Raw genomic sequence first — 17,307 nt, forward strand, 5'->3', positions numbered from 1 at the left:
GGGGGGGGGTATACTACTTCTGATAAACTGACTAAACTAAGTATGAATTTATTTCCCCTAATTACTATCTCGCTATTATCATTTATGTCTGACAGTTCTGCATGGTATGTCCCACGTGGGTATGGAGTAGATGGTCCATAATCAAATATATCCATGTACACAGATCATTGCACAGCGTCTCCTGTAAGGCAGCCAATCTGATAGCAACACCTCATAGGATGTGACAAGAAACAGGGCTAATCGAACTGAACTGGTCGAGATCAGAATGTTACTGAATTTGGAATTTTGATATAGGGTAGTAACGGAGTTAACAGAAACGTTAGGCCGAACTTCGGGGTATTTCCAGCAAATCCCCGGTGTTCGGGGAATTGAACTAAACAGATACCCTTCACACTTCTTTTGGCCTCTCATATTACTTACTATCTCTTATCACTGACTCCAAATGGTTAAGCATAATCAGACAGGCTCGACAATAACGTCTCGTAAACGCCGGCGTCCCGCCAAATCGTGCGAACAATGTCGCCGGCGCAAGGTCCGCTGCGACCTCCAATTACCCTGCAAGGCTTGCCGGCAATCTCGGGAGACCTTGACTTGCACGTATAGAGAATCTCCGCGATTAAGATCCTCCAAGACCGATGTTTGGGACGACTCGGGTAGCCCGGAAATACGTGCGTCAAATTTCGCGGAGGGGGCACCACAGGACCAAAGCCTGTCGATCCTGTCTCAGCAACATCTTCGAGATTTTGGAGGTTTCCCTTCAACTCACTCAGATCCGCAGGATGCAGTACACCCAGAGATAGAGCTGAGTGGTACTTCGCTGCAGGAATTGGCGAACCGTCTTCGTAAAGCCGAGCAGCAATTGTCCGAACTCTCGCGGATTCGACAATCCTCTCATGCGAGCGGAGACTTGACCATCCCTGTCATAGCACCTCGCCTGCGAAATACCACAGAAAAGACGAAACTCTTTGGGCCGAGCCATTGGATGTACACTGCTGAGAAGGTTGGTGTCTCGGGAGTCCGAAAAGAACATCTTAGTGGCTGACGGTTTACAGATCGATTGCAGCCAAATCGACCCCCAAGACATGGAACTCAGCATCGTCGACGTGAAAGCAGATCTGGCAGACATGATCAAAGAATGCCGAAACTTGCGAAAATCCGCAAAAAGCCAGCAAACCCTGTACCTGAACAATCCTGTTCCTGATCTCTCGAGCACCTTTCCTGAAAGGCATGTCTGTGATGAGTTAGTGGGCGCTTATATGCGAACGTTTGAACAATTATATCGCATTATCCATATCCCTTCTTTCTGGAAGGAATACTATATGTTCTGGGAGGAACCACACTTGGTATCAACGCCATTTCTGATCAAACTAGGCCTTGTCTTCGCTGTTGGAGCGACTTTCTACCCCATCCTTAGTGAATCGGAGCGTCTACGTCGCTTGGCTCAAAGTTGGATCTATGCTGCTCAGTGGTGGTTGGTAGGGCCTTCTGAAAAATCAACGAGAAACTTGGATGGTATCCAAGTTTTCTGTCTCCTGCTAGTGTCGCGAAAAACAAATCTCATTGGATCATCGCCCTGGCTATCTACAGGTTCTTTGCTACGGATGGCCATGACCATGGGGTTACATCGAGATCCTCGAGGCTTTCCAAACCTAACGCCCTTTCAGGCAGAAATGCGAACTCGGCTTTGGACAACAATCCTGGAACTAGTTGTACTTGAATCTGTTGATTCGTCGTCAATGCCGTTAACGATCTCGGCTCAGGACTTCGATGACCATGTGCCTCGGAACATCAATGATGTTGACCTTGATCCTGAAGCCAAAGAGCCCCTTACTTCAGAGCCCCTGAAACAATACACAGACTCCTCTGTTCAATTATTGATGAGAAAATCTTTATCAATCCGGATGGAAGCGACTAAACTGGTTAATAACCTTAATCCAGAGCAGCCCTACAATACTGCACTTCAACTGGCCACAGACTTACAAAGGGCCTGCCGTGATCTCGCAGCTCACTTCCAGATGCACTGGCCACAGCCCTTAGGCAATATGGGGTTTCATAGAACTTTCCTCGACATGCAATTGCGACGCTATATCCTCCTGCTTCACCGACCCTATATGCTACAGGCCCACCAGGATCCGCGATTCTACCTCTCTCGGAAGATCTGCGGAGAGTCTGCCATGATCATTGCGTCGTATGCTGAGAGCATCAAGCTCCCTTCCGACGACCTCGATGACCTGTCACGCCTGATGATAATGAGTACGGGCCCATTTTGTGGTGCTCTCCATCTCGACATCCTTACAGTTCTCGGTCTAGAGGTAACCACCCAGCTCAAAGAGATAGGCACAGGGCCATCGGAGACTGGCCAGCTCATTATCGACCCGCTGGGCGCAATGACCAGAGCTCAGCGAGAGCCTGTTATTCGGATCCTAAAACATATCAAAGATCAGCTGCTTCAGGTTGTTGCACTCGGCATTCCGAGGTTTAAGCGATACATCTTTCTCTCAACCGTACTGTGTCAAATAGAAGCGTTGGAGTCTGGTAGAAATAACTTCAGACCATTGCTGATCAGAGCTGCCCAAGAGAGTGTAAAGGACTGCTGTATAGCGCTCCGTGCATCTCAATCCATCAATACACCACAAGATTCAATCGATACGTTGGTCTGTACCGAATCCCCATTCGAGCTTGATTTTGACTTTATGGTATAGTTGAACGCCGGCCGTCAAATGAAACACTTGCTGACTTGACTAGGACCCTGAATTAGACTTCTCTAGTCTCTTTGCCCCCTTTGGTGATGAGATGAAATTTTAGAAGCTTCGCTCTTTTCTTGACCTATAGCGAAGTACAGTACGTAGCCCTCAGTAATGATCGAAGACCATCCGCTTCCTGATTATTGTACATGAGGCACTGACCATAGAAGAAGAACAAGGAATAATATTCAATGTCAATACTGTACGTTATGAAGAAAGACTCTGCTAGATGCATTAGTACTTGAGAATGGCTGTCGGTGAGGGCGGCGCAGTGGTGGTTGCGCGACGAAGTTCCCTGATTGCTTAGCATAGGATCCGCTTCATCCTCTTAGACGATAAGCTCTAACGTATTCATGTTCTAAAAGCCCCCCTACATAATGTAGTGAATGTACTCACTTTGAACTACTCCTTATGTACTTCAAAAGGACTGACCGATATAATGCCTGAGGCACTAACTGGACCTGTCCTATTCTGCCGTGTGCTACCGCCATTATATCTCCGGCGCATTGGAACTCCGCTTCAACATCCAATTTCGATACAATTCTTGTCTATGACCATCTGAGCGACTGTCAAGCCAGATCACCTTCCTGGAAGACTCGTATAATTCAACATACTGTACTGTATTCATCAACAGTGTTACTTTGACCCGTGACCAAGTCAACAACCACGCGCAACGCGCCATTTGAGCGCCGCCGAGTTTAAGTTTCGCCTCCACCGTTCAAAAAGCCTTACCAGTTCACATTTTCAAGATGCCAAAATATAAGTAACTCCCTTTCAAGCTATGATAATGCTAAAGGCTAACTATTTGTGCACTCTTCTGTAGGTTTATGCCCCCCGGTCGAACGTCTACCTCATTCACCAAGCTCGCTATCGAGCAAGTGCAGTTGCGTATCGATAGCACCGTCACCAGCCACACCTTTCGCTGACTCCAGGACCTACCTTTATAGGTGACTATTGCGATGTGTACCTAACACACGACTCGATGAGCGTGCGCAAGGCCCATAATTCGGGAAGAAACCACTTAAGAAACGTGCTGGAATACTACCAACGTACGTCCACGTCCATGCCCACGATCATCAACCATCGAATCGAATAACTCACCAGAATGCTAGAAATCGGCCAGGAGAAAGCCCAATCTGTCATCGACTCCATCACCTCGTCCTATGCTGCCGAAGGCCAGGCCGTACCCAACCCTGCAATGGCTCCCCCAGGCGCTTTCCCTCCCCCATTCCCATTCCCCGGTACGCCTCCACGCTCCCCAATCCCACCTCAAAAAAAAAAAAAAAAATAAAATAAAATAAAACAGAAAACTGATACAATATCCCAGGACGTCCAGGCCAGCTCCCCCCTCCTCCCTTCGGCTTCCCTCCCCCAGGAGGAGCAAACGGTGCCCCAGGAATGCCTCCTCGTATGTCAACCCCCAACTCTATCAAATCACATACTAACCAAATCCCACCAGCCCCAGGAGCAAAAGGCCTCCCCTTCCCACCCCCATTCCCTCCAGCAAACGGCGCCCCAGGCAGCCTTCCCCCACTCCCCAACATGCCCGCTGGAGCCGCCCCCTTCCCCCCTCCCCCCGGGGGGTTCCCCCCGAACTTCCAACTCCCCGCCCCCGGCGCTCCCGGCTTCCCCCCCATGCCCGGCGCCCCGGGCTTCAGCCCAAGTCCTGGCCCCGGCATGTCCGGCCCACCAGGTCAAGAGGGTGGGTATGCGCCACCGCCTGGAGCCGGGTCAGCGAGTCTGCCTGGTCCGCCGCCGGGATTGGGTGATGGTCGTTGAGTGGGGAGTGGGACTGGGTTGTTACTGTTGGATTCGGGTCTGAGTTTTCTAAACTATACCTTAAAGGACTGGTGTTTTCTCTCTCTTTTTTTTATTGCATTTTGTTTTGTTTTGTTTTCTCTTTTTTTAAAGTATTTAACTAGAGTTTTGTTTCCGGCGTGGGACTTACTTCGGTATTTGGTGTTTTAAGAAAACTTGTCTGGGAGAGTGTAAGTGAATCGGAAACAGTATTATGGGTATATCTTGAAAGGATTTCATCATTCATCATTATGGTATAGGTGTACATGTATGTGTCTGTCTATCGAATATTAGGATGGACAGAGTTGTATCAAGTGTTTCCAGGAGCCATGGTGTGAGCTGCCATGGCTGTGTTAGCAGATACAGCATCACGGTTTTGATATCAGCTGGAATTCTGAATACCACACGTCAGCCGACATGGGCATTACCATTATGATTTCCTTCCATACATGAAATCACAAATAATACAGAGACATCGGCTCGGGCCGAGTATAGTCCCCTGTCTCAAGATATATAGATCACATCGACTGCAAAACCCAAGTCCGGAATCTCCAAATCCAATGCTTTAGAACGCCGTGTAAGAACAAAAAAAGAAAAGTCCTGGTAAGGTGACAAAGAGGGCAAGAGGTTAGATAGAAGAAAAAGAAAACAGGGAAAAAGTTTTATTTCAGTATATCGCAGTATACGGAAAAGAAACTGTGGCGAAAAGAAGAGCAGGTAGCAAAGTATAAAAGGGGGAAGGGAAACAAAATGCACCAGGTGCAGGGGCAAAGTGAAATTAGGATGGTAGGAAGACCCAATCCATTTCCCACGCTGAGCCATAATTCATCTCCAGCAGAGCGAGAAGGCATGCATTGTATTCCTTTAGTGCTCGTACCCTGCTCCTCTCTGCCATGGACTAGGGTTGTTCTGTTGCCTATAAGCATTGGGATTGTTGAGTGGGGATGCAGTATAACCCCGCGGAACTGGTGATGGCGATCGCATGTTGTAGCCTGGGGGGGCTTGTCCTGTTGAAGCATCGCTGGGGAACAGTGGCACGGACGGATCAACTGGTGAAACGGGAGATTGACGAGCACCTCCCGAGTGGTCGTGTACACCGAGATTTTGACGGTTGATACTGGCTCCATTACCGCTTGAGAAGGAGCCGTTGTCGTCATCAAATGGGCTAGATTTGTAGGAGCCAGTCTTGACGTCGCCACGAGCGGCGGCACCCAGGGCGTCCAATTCCGTTGTGAGCTGGCCCTGTGACTTGATGAAAGAGCCACGGTCGTCACGCATGGGTTGGTAGCGCATATCCGGGTTCTTTGATACAATGGCGTAGATAGAAGCGATCAGCACGAGGAGCAAGAGGATGAGAGCGAACACTGCGTTGATCACAAAGAAGACAACACCCATGACACCTGTCACAAGGCCCGGTTGGTTGAAAACGTCAGAGAAGAAGAGAAGGAAGATGACGTTGAGGAAGTTCACCGCCGCGATGGAGATGTTATAGATGTTGGTTTTCTTGTCCATCCATGGTCGTAGAACGCTGACTGCAATCAACATACCCGCCTCCAGAATAACCAAAGCAACAGTCATCACCACTGGGGCTTCTTGACTCAGACCGATAAACATGCCTTTGACAAGGATGTAACCAAGAACGGGAATAACAAAGTAGTATGCCGTTGCACGGTACTGGACGTATAAGAATCCCCACTTGTTCAGGCAGGTCGGGTCAGAGTAAAGTATGTATGCAGGATTTTTATGCATGGTAATGGATCGTTTTGCCAAAGCGATGACCTTGAAGGCAGCCCATCCCAAAGCCGCAACGATGGAAAAGAACATAATCACAGCGAGTACCACCTCAGCTGCAGAATCATGCTGGGTGAATTCCCACAAACAAAGGACCGTCATTTGAGGGAAGCCGATCAAAGTCAGTCGGAACAAGATACCACGCGCGACAACCTTCCAACCATTACGGAAATCCTGGAACTTATCGGTCTTCATTCTCCCATTCTTCGCGAGGAGCTCACAGACTCCTTTGAACAGTGAGACGAGGATCATCACTATAGCCACGAAGAAAACGAAGAAGATAAGACCAGTCAGGAAAATGTTCGTCGCCTCAATCCTCGCCTTGAATCCAACTCGTTTGATACCGCGCACGACAAGATTCGATGTGTTGGCGGTCTCGGATTCGGCACCGGAGCGTCTAAATATATCCGTCGCTCTCTTGACAAGGCCTGTCGCCTCGTCGAGGGCTCGCTTTTTGAGCACCTGTACTGACGTTGTCGAGAGCTCGGAAAGGGTGGTCGAAGGCGTTCCTCCGGTCGATCTCTGGTACCAGGTACAGATGCTTTCCAGGAACCCAATATGGATGATACCCATGCTCCACTGGAAGTTCTGGGTCCACGCCTCAACGATCGGGGGCATGTGAACGGATGTCATACCAATCATGGCCTGAGATTGCATGAAGCTGAAAAGGGACAGAGCATTGGCCGCTACATGTGCGGCAGTGTTTGAATGTCCTAAGCCAGAAGTGATAGCGGAAGCGGCCAAACCTAAACCGGAGATGACGGCTGTCGCCCAGCCCACCCCCTTTTGGTAGACCGTCTTGCCATTCGATAGAGACGCCTCGACGCACGCGATACTTTCACCGGTCTCCGTGGAGTTGATGTAGATTCGAACCGAAGCATCAAGGTCAGGAACTGTATATGCAATGCCTACGTGACCTCATTAGCAACCATAGCTGGGCCGAATTCATATTGCGTCTTCACCCACCTGGAATCTTATCCACTACATCTTGCGGGACATCGATCTGCGCCTTGGGGACATCGATCGGCCCAGCACTCATGGGGCATAGACCGCCGATGTTCATCTCACAGGGATCCAATTCTTCTCTAATCGCCTGGTAGCCATAGGCATCGAGGATGAGTGTCGCCTTCACTTTACCCGAAATCGCAGCCACTCCATCGAAGCTGAAGACGAGGGATCTATTGTTCGGCGTGAATGTTACTTTAAACAGGGTGGCCGTAAAGTTGGAGCTGTCCTGACAGAGGTTAAGCGCATTGGATTCGATCAGATCGACGGCAGCTACTAGCGGTGCGCCGAGGCAGGCGAGGAGAAAAGTGAAAAGAAGCGACTTTAACCGCATTTTCGTTGTAGAATTACCGACTTTGAACTCCTCCGATAGATAGCGAATGTAGTTGTTTAGGGTTATGAGCGAAGGAATCAGACGACGCCAGGGGCGAGAGAGAATAGAAGGTGGTACTCCAGAGCACCAGCTTGGGACCGGCCGGATGCGGAAGTCTCAAGGTAGACTGGGTCGTATTTTTGTGCCAAGTCGTCCAAAAACGAGAGCGAGGAAGGAGGGATTCAAGAAGGCGGGAAAAGTAGAAATTATCGTCAAGTAACTGTCTATGCTGGTCACAATTTCACAAACGTCATTGAATCACCGAGCGACAGATCGATGACCACGGCGATTGTTCGTCAAAGGGAAGGACTAGGGGTGAGACCAAAGATAATAATGAATAAAATTGGGGGGGAAAAAAGAGCATGAAAGTAGCGAATGACAAAGAATGGAACAAGTTAATGAGAGTCAGATATAGACCGGGGGGCAGTTGTCGAATAATAGTAGTAGTTGAATTGGTTTAAAGCGAGCGGGACGGCGACACACAGTATGGCCGGAAGGGGGGAGACGGATGGTTGCCTGAGTCTCCCAGGAACGCCGTTCTCACTCGAGAGGAGTTTGTGGGGGAACGAGCGAATGGGAGAGAAGAAAGAAGGGGAAGGAAAAGAGGAAGAGGGGGGAAAAGAAAGCGAAGATGAAGAGATGAAGATGTCCTTCTCTCTTGTTTCTTTTTTTCTCACCTTCCTTCAGGCGACGATATTTCTTCAGGGGAGGAAACGAAGCTGCTCAGCCCCGGTTGTAAGAGAGACTAGATGGTCGGGAATGCGCGTGAAACACCTGACTCAGCACGGGGGAGGACCCAATCATGTGGTTTTCCTTTCTCTCCCTTTTAACTAAGCCCACTACTAATGTATGTCTTCATGTATTGAAGACTTTGAACATGAACAACAGCTCGTTGACTAACAGGATTCGAAGGGGTGAAAGATGGGGGAAGAAGGGAAGGGAAGGGACCAAAGGAGAATGGGAAAATAACTAAAAAATAAAGGAAACGGGGAAAAATGACAACCAAGGAATGAGGAATGATGCCAACCTAGAAAAACTACGAATTATTACCACCCTGCAGACAAAAGTTGCCATCTTAACCTACTAATGAACTCGGTTTTTACATTGAGCAGCCAGTTGAACTTCAACTCATTCTCGTGCTGGGGCTTTTCCTTTCCTTTCCTTTTTTTTTATTTTTTTTTTTAATTATTACTTCAGTTCTAGTTGGTGCACGCGCGTCTCAGGGGGGGGGGGGTTGGGTTCTGGGCCCGCATGCGGATGGTTATGCTCATTGCCCATGGTTCATACCTCTGATTTGCTCCCCGAATGGCCAAGGGAACTTACTTAGCGCCTGCAAAAAAGGGCTGGGAATGGTCCCAAGACCACCTGAGAAAGGCGAAATTACTGTCACTTCTGCCCGGTGGAGTACCTTCCCCCAGATAACTACGACAGTGCAGAGAAAAAGAAAAAGAAAACGCCAACGACTATGATCTGTGGATCTTCTTGCCGCTCATCTTATCCTACCCTCTTGCGTTTGGACGCTGAGAATAACCGCCACTCAGATCCATCCCGTCATGAACACATTAACTATAGTACTTGGCGATGAAATTTTTCTTTCCTTCTTCTTTTTCTCCTTGACTGTTGCCAATCCCCCAAGGGCTGGGCGGCTCCTGCTTTACGGGATTCTATTAATAACCGACGGCATGATATCCCACGATCTCTAGCAAATGTGTGCCATAGTATGTATATAGGTATGCATGTATGTATCTGCTACTGGGCCCACAGATCACACTCCTGATCTGCGAGAGAAGGCATGGAATATGGAATAGATCAGACTATTACATATGTCCTCCAGTACCCCATATCCTCAACATGCTATCAATTATGCGCACATCATGGTGATCTCCATGTCCGTTGAATGTGACCTGCGTTTAGGAGAGAGGATCCCATAAACTAAGCGGATGAAGGTGGGCTTTGACTTTTTTGACTGTCGGTGGCGTGTTCGTGTACTTTTCTTTCCTTCTTTTCTCCATGTATCTAATTACTCTCGACTAGTGTTGGAGAAGGTTACTATATTACCATAACTATTCATCTATCAAGTTAGTCTGCGATGCACAGCCCCTCTAGTTTAAAACAAAGGCAATCAAAAACATGTCTCTTCAATTACTTCCAAAATTTAGAGAAAGAAACCTTTTAATTAAATTGCCTATTTTGGGGGGGGGATTATCAATTGACCTCAATTGATCCATTGTGTTTATTTGAGTCTGTAAGAGACTGGATAAACCCCCGAATTAATTCTACCTCAGCACGGAATACAGTATGTACTATGCTCCAATGTCCATCCCTGAACAGGGATCCGCAAATGATCATGGGAGTCTTTGCCATCATCGGAATGCGCGCTATGACGTCTTGACCACCATAACATTCCTGGTGATCTCTCCGATTTTGTTGAAAGAGAGAAAAAGAGAGCAACAAAAAAAAAAGCATGAATCATGAATCATGATCCGTAATGTCGAGACCTTGAAATCCCGTCGTTTCCGAACCATGGGCGGTAGACAAGGCGTCTCCTATTTTTAGGACGGGGACTTCAAATAAAAATGTCTCAAGCCACTAGCCACCACTTTCCTTATTGGTGTCTTGTTTCAGACCCGTCCCATATTAATCTAGGTAAAAATGTGCCTCCTACTCGTATATATGAGTGGCTCAGGGCTTGGTTTCAGATTGAACCGAAAAGTGGACAACGATTATTATATCTACCTAAAAGGATTCCCTCAAGGCGCCTAGAACGACAATTTTGTCGCTTGTTGTGCAGTCAGAAAGCTGGCCGAGTTCTTGGCATTACCAGTACTCATCAACTCAGAAAAGACCGATTCACCGCGATCCTCGTTGTGCACATAATATGTGAGATCGCGCCCAGGTCGGAAGTGCGTCTGGCTGAACCCATTTCTCTAAATACACGAAGCGATTCTTGGTTGCGTATGTGACATGGAAATCTTCGAATCGCTGCATGGCCAGAGCCTCGATATAACTCAGTCTACTCCCGGGCCATAGCCCACTGATCTTGCCGGTGTTGGCGTTTTTAAACCAGGACCGACAGTCACTCTCCCAGATCATGCTCTTCATGAATAAGTCCTTCTGCACCATGAAGCCGTCAACAGCGGCTACTTTGGGCTCAAAGGGGCGGATGTCTTCCTTCTGCCACTGGTTGAGAAAACTGGCGATATAATATCCCTGTGCCTCCATGCGGATAATGAGCGGTGAGTTCGTAAGAGGACTGTTGGGACCAAGGAACATAAAAGTAGTTCGGGGAACCGTGAGCCGCAACTCCCAGGGAGCCCTTCGCAGTTCCTTTTCCCATGCCCGGGAAAAGTTCGTTGCTATTGCGACCTACTAAAGGAAATGCTGGCTGGAAGCTGGTAGCGAAGATCAGCACGTCGAATGCATACTCTCTACCGTCCGACTTGACGCAGCCGGACGGTATTATTTCCTAGATATTCCCGGAGACAGAGGCAATGTTGGGCTTCTTAAGGCTGCCTAGATAGTTCATACTGGGCTAAAATACCGTCAGTAAGATGCTGTGCGGGCGAGGTGGGTTGCCAGATCGTCAGACAACGACGTCCAAACTAATACTCTGGAATCAGCTTTTCCGCAAGACTGTCATCATCAATCGCTTCGCTCATTAACTGTCTGGAACTTTGGGCGGCTGTTTCTTGGGTTATCGTGCCTTCAAGCAAAAGGGGCAGGCAGGAGCATCGCATAGTGGACCTCGAGGGCTCTCCGTAGATTGTGTAGTTTGCTGGGATTGTCTTGGAACGTGTGTTTCTCGTTATCTGTGTACAATCGATTTTCTCGTTTCCGAGACTACATAAGTCGGTCCGCGCATAAAGGCCAAGATATGTTTGGCAGTTCTTCATGATGGCTATTGGAGACGTGTTTTACAGGAGTGGTCAACTTGCCTTTGGAGTTCAGGAAGCAATTGTATACCAGACGACCTGAGAAGCTCAGCAACTATTAGCATGGAAGAGCAGATCGCAATCAAAATTACCCGTTTCCAATCAAACCGACACAGCTTTCCTTCCAAAATCAAGGGTTCATCCCAGTTTGCAGTATGGAGTAGCCCCCATTGAACGATTTAAGACCTGCTATAGAAGACCAGCGCCAGGAGTCCAAGTAATCAGAGGCATTGATGAGGAAATCGCACCTTCTTTCTGAGACTCCTTCATTCAAATTTCTAATTCGAACCATCCATTGCGAAGTCACATCATCCAAAGTAGCACCCACCGCCCGATGATTGCATTTGATACACTCGCGAAGACCAGTTTTGTCTGCAAACCCTGAGAAATAGCGATGGATCTCCCGCGCTGACACATAACTAGCTGACCAGTCTCATTTAGGTTCGAAGGAGTAAGTGTACATATGTTTTTTTAATGAGTACACTCTTCTCATAAAGGAAGCTTCGGATCTACTCCCGATGGGACATAACACGCACCTGGACTTCGTTGTTAGGCTCTACGGTTCACTTCGTCGGAAAATATATACTCACAGCGGGGATATCGATTTTCGGACCCTGTTCCTCCGACGTCTTCATTCTTTTCATTATACTTCTTGCATATAACCTCTGACTGATGTCCTAAAGCATATACACAAGATATAGTCCTGAAGACCCTGCTCCTACGCAGATGATGCGCATCATGCGATTGGCATGGATAGGCTAATCGCGACACCTTTCCATCATTGATCGCATAATGCTGAATGGGTTCTCGGGGCACTAGTGATATTTCTGAAGTATAGAAAGCAACCGGATATATCTAACTATCCGGATGCGCCTAAAAGAGCCTTATCTATAACCTAAATCAAAGGAAGCCCAAGCGCTTCTTCGTTTTGCCCCACCTTTAGGAGAATCAACACTCATACTTCCATAGGGGGTATGCGTATCATGGGTTCTACTTCAAGGTTCTTTATGCGGCAAAACGCCTTATCTACCTAGGGACAGTTATTGCCTTATGAAACTGGCACTCATTCTCAGACCGCCCAGTTATCAGGAACTATCAGCACGTGATGCGGAAGGTTTGTCCAGGCAATATTTTCGCTCCGCAAAAAAATTATCTTCCGCCGGGAGAGGGAAAAAAAAAAAAGAAAAACGGTTTCCGCTTCTTATATTTTTCTCACTTGGCCAGCTTTCCAGGAAAAGACTCCCTGGAGAAATACTAGCCAAAATGCCGATCCCCGTGGATACCGCTCAATCTATCTCGAAAAAGCGCAAGAGAAAGCATGCTGGAAGTGCGCGCAAGGAGGAAGTTGCTCTCCCGGCTGAGACTGAAACTGTGACCGATCTCCCCGAGGAGGAAGTTACCGTCGACAAGAAGAAGGAGAAGAAGGAGAAGTCTAAGAAGCAGAAGGTGGAACATGCGTCTAGCGATGTGGAGAAGGATGATGTGGAGGAGTCGGAACAGGATGCTCCCGCCGGCGATGAGGAAAACGATGCTGAAGATGCCGCCGATGGTGCTGACCTTCCTTCAGCTGATACGATCCGTTTGCCTCAGCCGGATGGCGAACCTGTGAAGTTTTCGGAGTTGGATTTGTCGGAGAAGACTATGAAGGGTATTGAAGGGATGGGATTCACGACCATGACGGAAGTCCAGCGGCGTACAATTCCTCCGCTGCTTGCTGGTCGCGATGTTCTCGGTGCTGCGAAGACTGGTTCCGGAAAGACTTTAGCTTTCTTGATTCCTGCCATTGAAATGCTGAGTGCTTTGCGATTCAAGCCCAGAAACGGTATGTGCTATGTTCATCTATGTACTCCTGCAGGATGTATACTAACTCGAGCATCCTGTATAGGTACTGGTGTTGTTATTGTCAGTCCTACTCGTGAGCTTGCTCTTCAGATTTTCGGCCAGGTCAGAGAGCTTTTGGCCCATCACAGCCAGACTTATGGTATTGTTATTGGAGGGGCAAACCGGAGAGCGGAGGCGGAGAAGCTCATGAAGGGTGTCAACCTTCTTGTGGCAACACCTGGACGTCTGCTCGATCACCTGCAGAATACACAAGGATTTGTGTTTAAGAACTTGCGCACACTCATTAGTATGATGGTTCTTTCCCTCTACGACTTAAGCAGTGACTGACTTTGGTGGCAGTTGACGAGGCGGATCGTATTCTGGAAGTTGGTTTCGAGGACGAAATGCGCCAAATCGCCAAGATCCTTCCTTCTGAGAACAGACAGACCATGTTGTTCTCCGCGACTCAGACTACCAAGGTTGAAGATTTGGCCCGGATTTCTCTCCGACCTGGCCCTCTCTACATCAATGTGGATCATCGCAAGGAGCACAGTACAGTTGAGGGATTGGAGCAAGGCTATGTCATTTGTGAGGCCGATAAGCGTTTCCTGCTCCTCTTCTCTTTTCTCAAGCGCAACCTCAAGAAGAAGATCATTGTCTTCCTGAGCAGCTGTAACTCTGTCAAGTATTACGGCGAACTTCTCAACGTAGGTTTACCCGCTTTTTTGCCCAAAGGGAAATGGGTAGCTAACAACTATGGGACTATAGTACATTGATCTCCCAGTGCTTGAGTTACACGGAAAGCAGAAGCAGCAGAAACGGACCAACACATTCTTCGAATTCTGCAATGCTAAGCAGGGTACCTTGATCTGTACCGACGTTGCCGCCCGAGGCCTAGATGTATGTTGGCTGCCTTTTGGTCTTTTTCCCCGCTTTGTCTTTTTTACATGTCTCTAACTGTCGTTCAAGATTCCCGCTGTGGACTGGATCATCCAGTTCGACCCCCCAGATGACCCTCGTGACTACATTCATCGTGTCGGCCGTACCGCCCGTGGATCCAATGGTAAGGGTCGCAGTCTGATGTTCCTCCAACCATCCGAAGTCGGATTCTTGAAGCATCTGAAGGAGGCTCGCGTGCCCGTCGTGGAGTTTGACTTCCCGGCCCAGAAGATTGTCAACGTCCAGTCTCAACTGGAGAAGCTCATTGGCCAGAACTACTATTTGAACAAGGTAAGCTTTGCTCCTGATGTCAGACATTGGTTTCCATATCCTGATACTAATCCGTCTCCCCCCAGTCCGCCAAAGAAGGATACCGCTCCTACCTCCAGGCATATGCCTCTCACTCTCTCCGCTCTGTCTTCGATGTGCACAAGCTCGACCTAGTGAAGGTAGCCAAGGGCTTCGGATTCTCGACACCTCCCCGCATCGACATCACACTCGGCTCCAGCCTCAAAGACAAGCAACCACAAGGCCGCCGGAACTACGGCAGCCAGCCCGGGAACAAGGGCCGATTCAAGCGGAAGCATAATGACGACTGATTCAATCTAGTAGAGGGATAAAAAGCAAATGTCTTGCATTTTTTTTTTGTGTCCGTTGGCCTGGAGTTTCACATGGATCATCTTTTTTTTTCTTTTCTTTTTCCTCAATCTAGTCATTTTCTTTTTCATGGCATATTCTACTGTACTTCGCTTTCATACATTTGATTGTATGAAATTGTATCTAGATACGTCCCCTTTTTTTCCCCATCCCTCCCCATGGAATACCATAAATAACCGTGTTCAACTCCACCCCCCACCCCCCCCCCCTGTCAGCGTACACCCTTGATGACTTAGGTAGTAAGATTTGCAATCCGACCGCGGCTGCAGGGTCAGCAACCCAATCTATTTCTGTACTTTTGCCCCCATACCCCATAACCCCCCCGTAATAAGAAGAGATTGATCACGGTTTTAAAACGAGGGGGTTTTGGTCGATTGTCTCTGAACGTTCTCACTGAGTTCATGCTTTGAGCAATTGACTAATTGAGGGAACGGAGATCGGGAGATTAGAACATATCGGGAGGAGAAAAGAGATAACGTTGGTGGATTAACAAGTTATATACGGATTTGCAACTCCCGGCGACCGATGTGAAGGGTCCCCCGGATCCAAGGGTAGACCGCCCCTCGTTCCACGGTTCCAGTCAGCCGATAAACAACATGTCTAAGTATAACCTCGGGCGATGAGGTTCTGGGGGTTGATTTGGTCAGACCGGAAAAATTAGTTCTTAGTGGTGAAAGACGGAGTCAGAGCCGGTGGCTGGTCCGGTGGCTGGGGATGTTGATCCAACGGCAAAGCAAACTTTCTTCTAGTCAGGCGAGTGAAGGAATGGATGAATGATAGAATTAGTTGGGTTTATCCCTTAGATACTACTTCGAGTAGTAACAGTAACAGGGACTATTGGAACTGAAAGAATTAAGGCAGTGATCCTTAGGCAGGAGTGAATATTGACATTGTGACCAATCAGTGGGCTGGACAGTCGGACATTTTGTCACCCCGAGGGAGAGCACTACTGCTAAGTAGCAGGATGTGATGAGTTGGCAGTGAGATGGCCAATGGAAAGTGGAGGCGGGGTCGTCCTGGAGACCGGGAGAAAAAAAGGAGAAAAAGAATAAAATAGGGTCCGTGTGGGTGTTAGTCCAGTAAGTATGTACCTGTTCTTGTGGCGGGTCTGCCTTGGCCTTCAAAGACTCCACTTGGGGAGTAGCATAGCATAGATAGGGTTGCAAAAATGATGCGATGCTGCTGCTTATTAGGCTGCATTCTTTGTGATTTGTTCCTGGATCTCGTGTTTGGAGGGGCAATTGACGGGCATAAAAGAACCGTTTCATGCCACTTCATCGTCTATGGGGGGAAGTAAAGCTTTGTTTTGCTTGCGGTTCTCTCCTTTCATCCTCCACTGTGGGAGCCAAAGAGACGACACACCTGTGCAATGGTCATAGGGCCATTGGGTAAGGCTCTTGTAGACTGTCCACCGGGACACAGAGTACAGATCACATTCCGGTCGCACTACGTTGACAGAGACATGGCCCCCGATCTCTGGAATGGAATCGAAGAATTCACGAAGGAATGGAAGGGAGGCAGAAGCGATGGAGAAGGTTTCCTGGTATTTTATAGAAATGTTTAAAAAGGCGATGGAAGTGTCCATGTCGAGTCTCGTTTTTCCTTTTTCTTCAATATCTCTCTCTCTTAGTTATGGAGAGGCTGTCCACGTATATGTAGTGTCCGCCTTGCGTGGGGATCATTGGGCGAGAATGCCGGTTTGAACGACCATTGAGAGAATGGGTAGAGTTACAGAAAAAAGAGAGAGAAACTGAGCAAATGAAAGAAAGCATTAAATCTTTTGCCGAATGGAAAACAATAAAAAGCAAGGCTGGGAAGAAGATCAACCGTTGGTTTAACTCTTTTTCTTCTTTATTTTAATTTTATTTTCCTGATGGGGCAGGATTTGTTGTCGCCGCTAAACCGTGTTTTTCAGTCCGCCAACTGTCCATGATTATTACTGATTCACTGGTCCTGTCTCTCTGTCTTTATACCACTTCCCAATACCCCCCTCTGAACTACCAGCCTCGCCTTTTTTATTTCATTCCATTTTAATTTTTTTTTTTTTTTGGCCCTCCCTCTTTTTCCTCGTACAACCACTCTGGTCGTTTGGATAATTTCCCACCTTTTTGAATCTGATTGATTTTTTTCTTCTTCTCTTCCTTACTTGATACTCGCATCCAATGAATTTTCTACACCCCTTCTGGCGGTATAGAATGTTAGGCATATGCCTTTAAATTTCCGGGCCGAATAAGCTACACCGGTTGTT

At 48.0% G+C, this 17,307-nt stretch overlaps 6 protein-coding genes across 6 annotated transcripts; 3 read left to right on the forward strand and 3 right to left on the reverse strand.

The window, feature by feature from the left end:
• Window positions 1-442: 442 nt before the first annotated feature.
• Window positions 443-2,805, forward strand: BDW43DRAFT_308420 (uncharacterized protein; the record flags this gene model as incomplete). Its single annotated transcript, XM_032046502.1, has 3 exons — window positions 443-1,000; window positions 1,053-2,696; window positions 2,746-2,805. 3 exons carry the CDS (start codon window positions 443-445, stop codon window positions 2,803-2,805), a joined length of 2,262 nt encoding a protein of 753 aa, XP_031902989.1.
• Window positions 2,806-3,299: 494 nt separating this feature from the next.
• On the forward strand, window positions 3,300-4,348 carry BDW43DRAFT_267702 (putative U1 snRNP complex component Yhc1). The gene is made up of 5 exons (XM_032041023.1): window positions 3,300-3,503; window positions 3,558-3,563; window positions 3,692-3,985; window positions 4,072-4,152; window positions 4,204-4,348. Exons 1-3 carry the CDS (start codon window positions 3,494-3,496, stop codon window positions 3,838-3,840), a joined length of 165 nt encoding a protein of 54 aa, XP_031902990.1. The 5' UTR covers window positions 3,300-3,493; the 3' UTR covers window positions 3,841-3,985; window positions 4,072-4,152; window positions 4,204-4,348.
• A 637-nt stretch (window positions 4,349-4,985) lies between these two features.
• On the reverse strand, window positions 4,986-7,933 carry BDW43DRAFT_249566 (transient receptor potential ion channel family protein). The gene is made up of 2 exons (XM_032039785.1): window positions 7,299-7,933; window positions 4,986-7,240 (listed from the first exon to the last, which is right to left on the reverse strand). Exons 1-2 carry the CDS (start codon window positions 7,669-7,671, stop codon window positions 5,406-5,408), a joined length of 2,208 nt encoding a protein of 735 aa, XP_031902991.1. The 5' UTR covers window positions 7,672-7,933; the 3' UTR covers window positions 4,986-5,405.
• Window positions 7,934-10,407: 2,474 nt separating this feature from the next.
• On the reverse strand, window positions 10,408-11,147 carry BDW43DRAFT_249599 (uncharacterized protein). The gene has a single exon (XM_032039786.1). The coding sequence runs from the start codon at window positions 10,981-10,983 to the stop codon at window positions 10,561-10,563; it is 423 nt and encodes a 140-aa protein (XP_031902992.1). The 5' UTR covers window positions 10,984-11,147; the 3' UTR covers window positions 10,408-10,560.
• A 1,637-nt stretch (window positions 11,148-12,784) lies between these two features.
• Window positions 12,785-15,267, forward strand: has1 (ATP-dependent RNA helicase HAS1). Its single transcript, XM_032041024.1, has 6 exons — window positions 12,785-13,464; window positions 13,528-13,770; window positions 13,824-14,170; window positions 14,232-14,363; window positions 14,433-14,693; window positions 14,759-15,267. The coding sequence occupies exons 1-6, from the start codon at window positions 12,906-12,908 to the stop codon at window positions 14,999-15,001; spliced, it is 1,785 nt and encodes a 594-aa protein (XP_031902993.1). The 5' UTR covers window positions 12,785-12,905; the 3' UTR covers window positions 15,002-15,267.
• Window positions 15,268-16,917, reverse strand: BDW43DRAFT_267711 (uncharacterized protein). The gene has a single exon (XM_032041025.1). It carries the CDS (start codon window positions 16,325-16,327, stop codon window positions 15,866-15,868), a length of 462 nt encoding a protein of 153 aa, XP_031902994.1. The 5' UTR covers window positions 16,328-16,917; the 3' UTR covers window positions 15,268-15,865.
• Window positions 16,918-17,307: the final 390 nt, after the last annotated feature.

This window comes from Aspergillus alliaceus, assembly GCF_009176365.1.
Source record: "Aspergillus alliaceus strain CBS 536.65 unplaced genomic scaffold BDW43scaffold_9, whole genome shotgun sequence".
Taxonomy (NCBI): domain Eukaryota; kingdom Fungi; phylum Ascomycota; class Eurotiomycetes; order Eurotiales; family Aspergillaceae; genus Aspergillus; species Aspergillus alliaceus.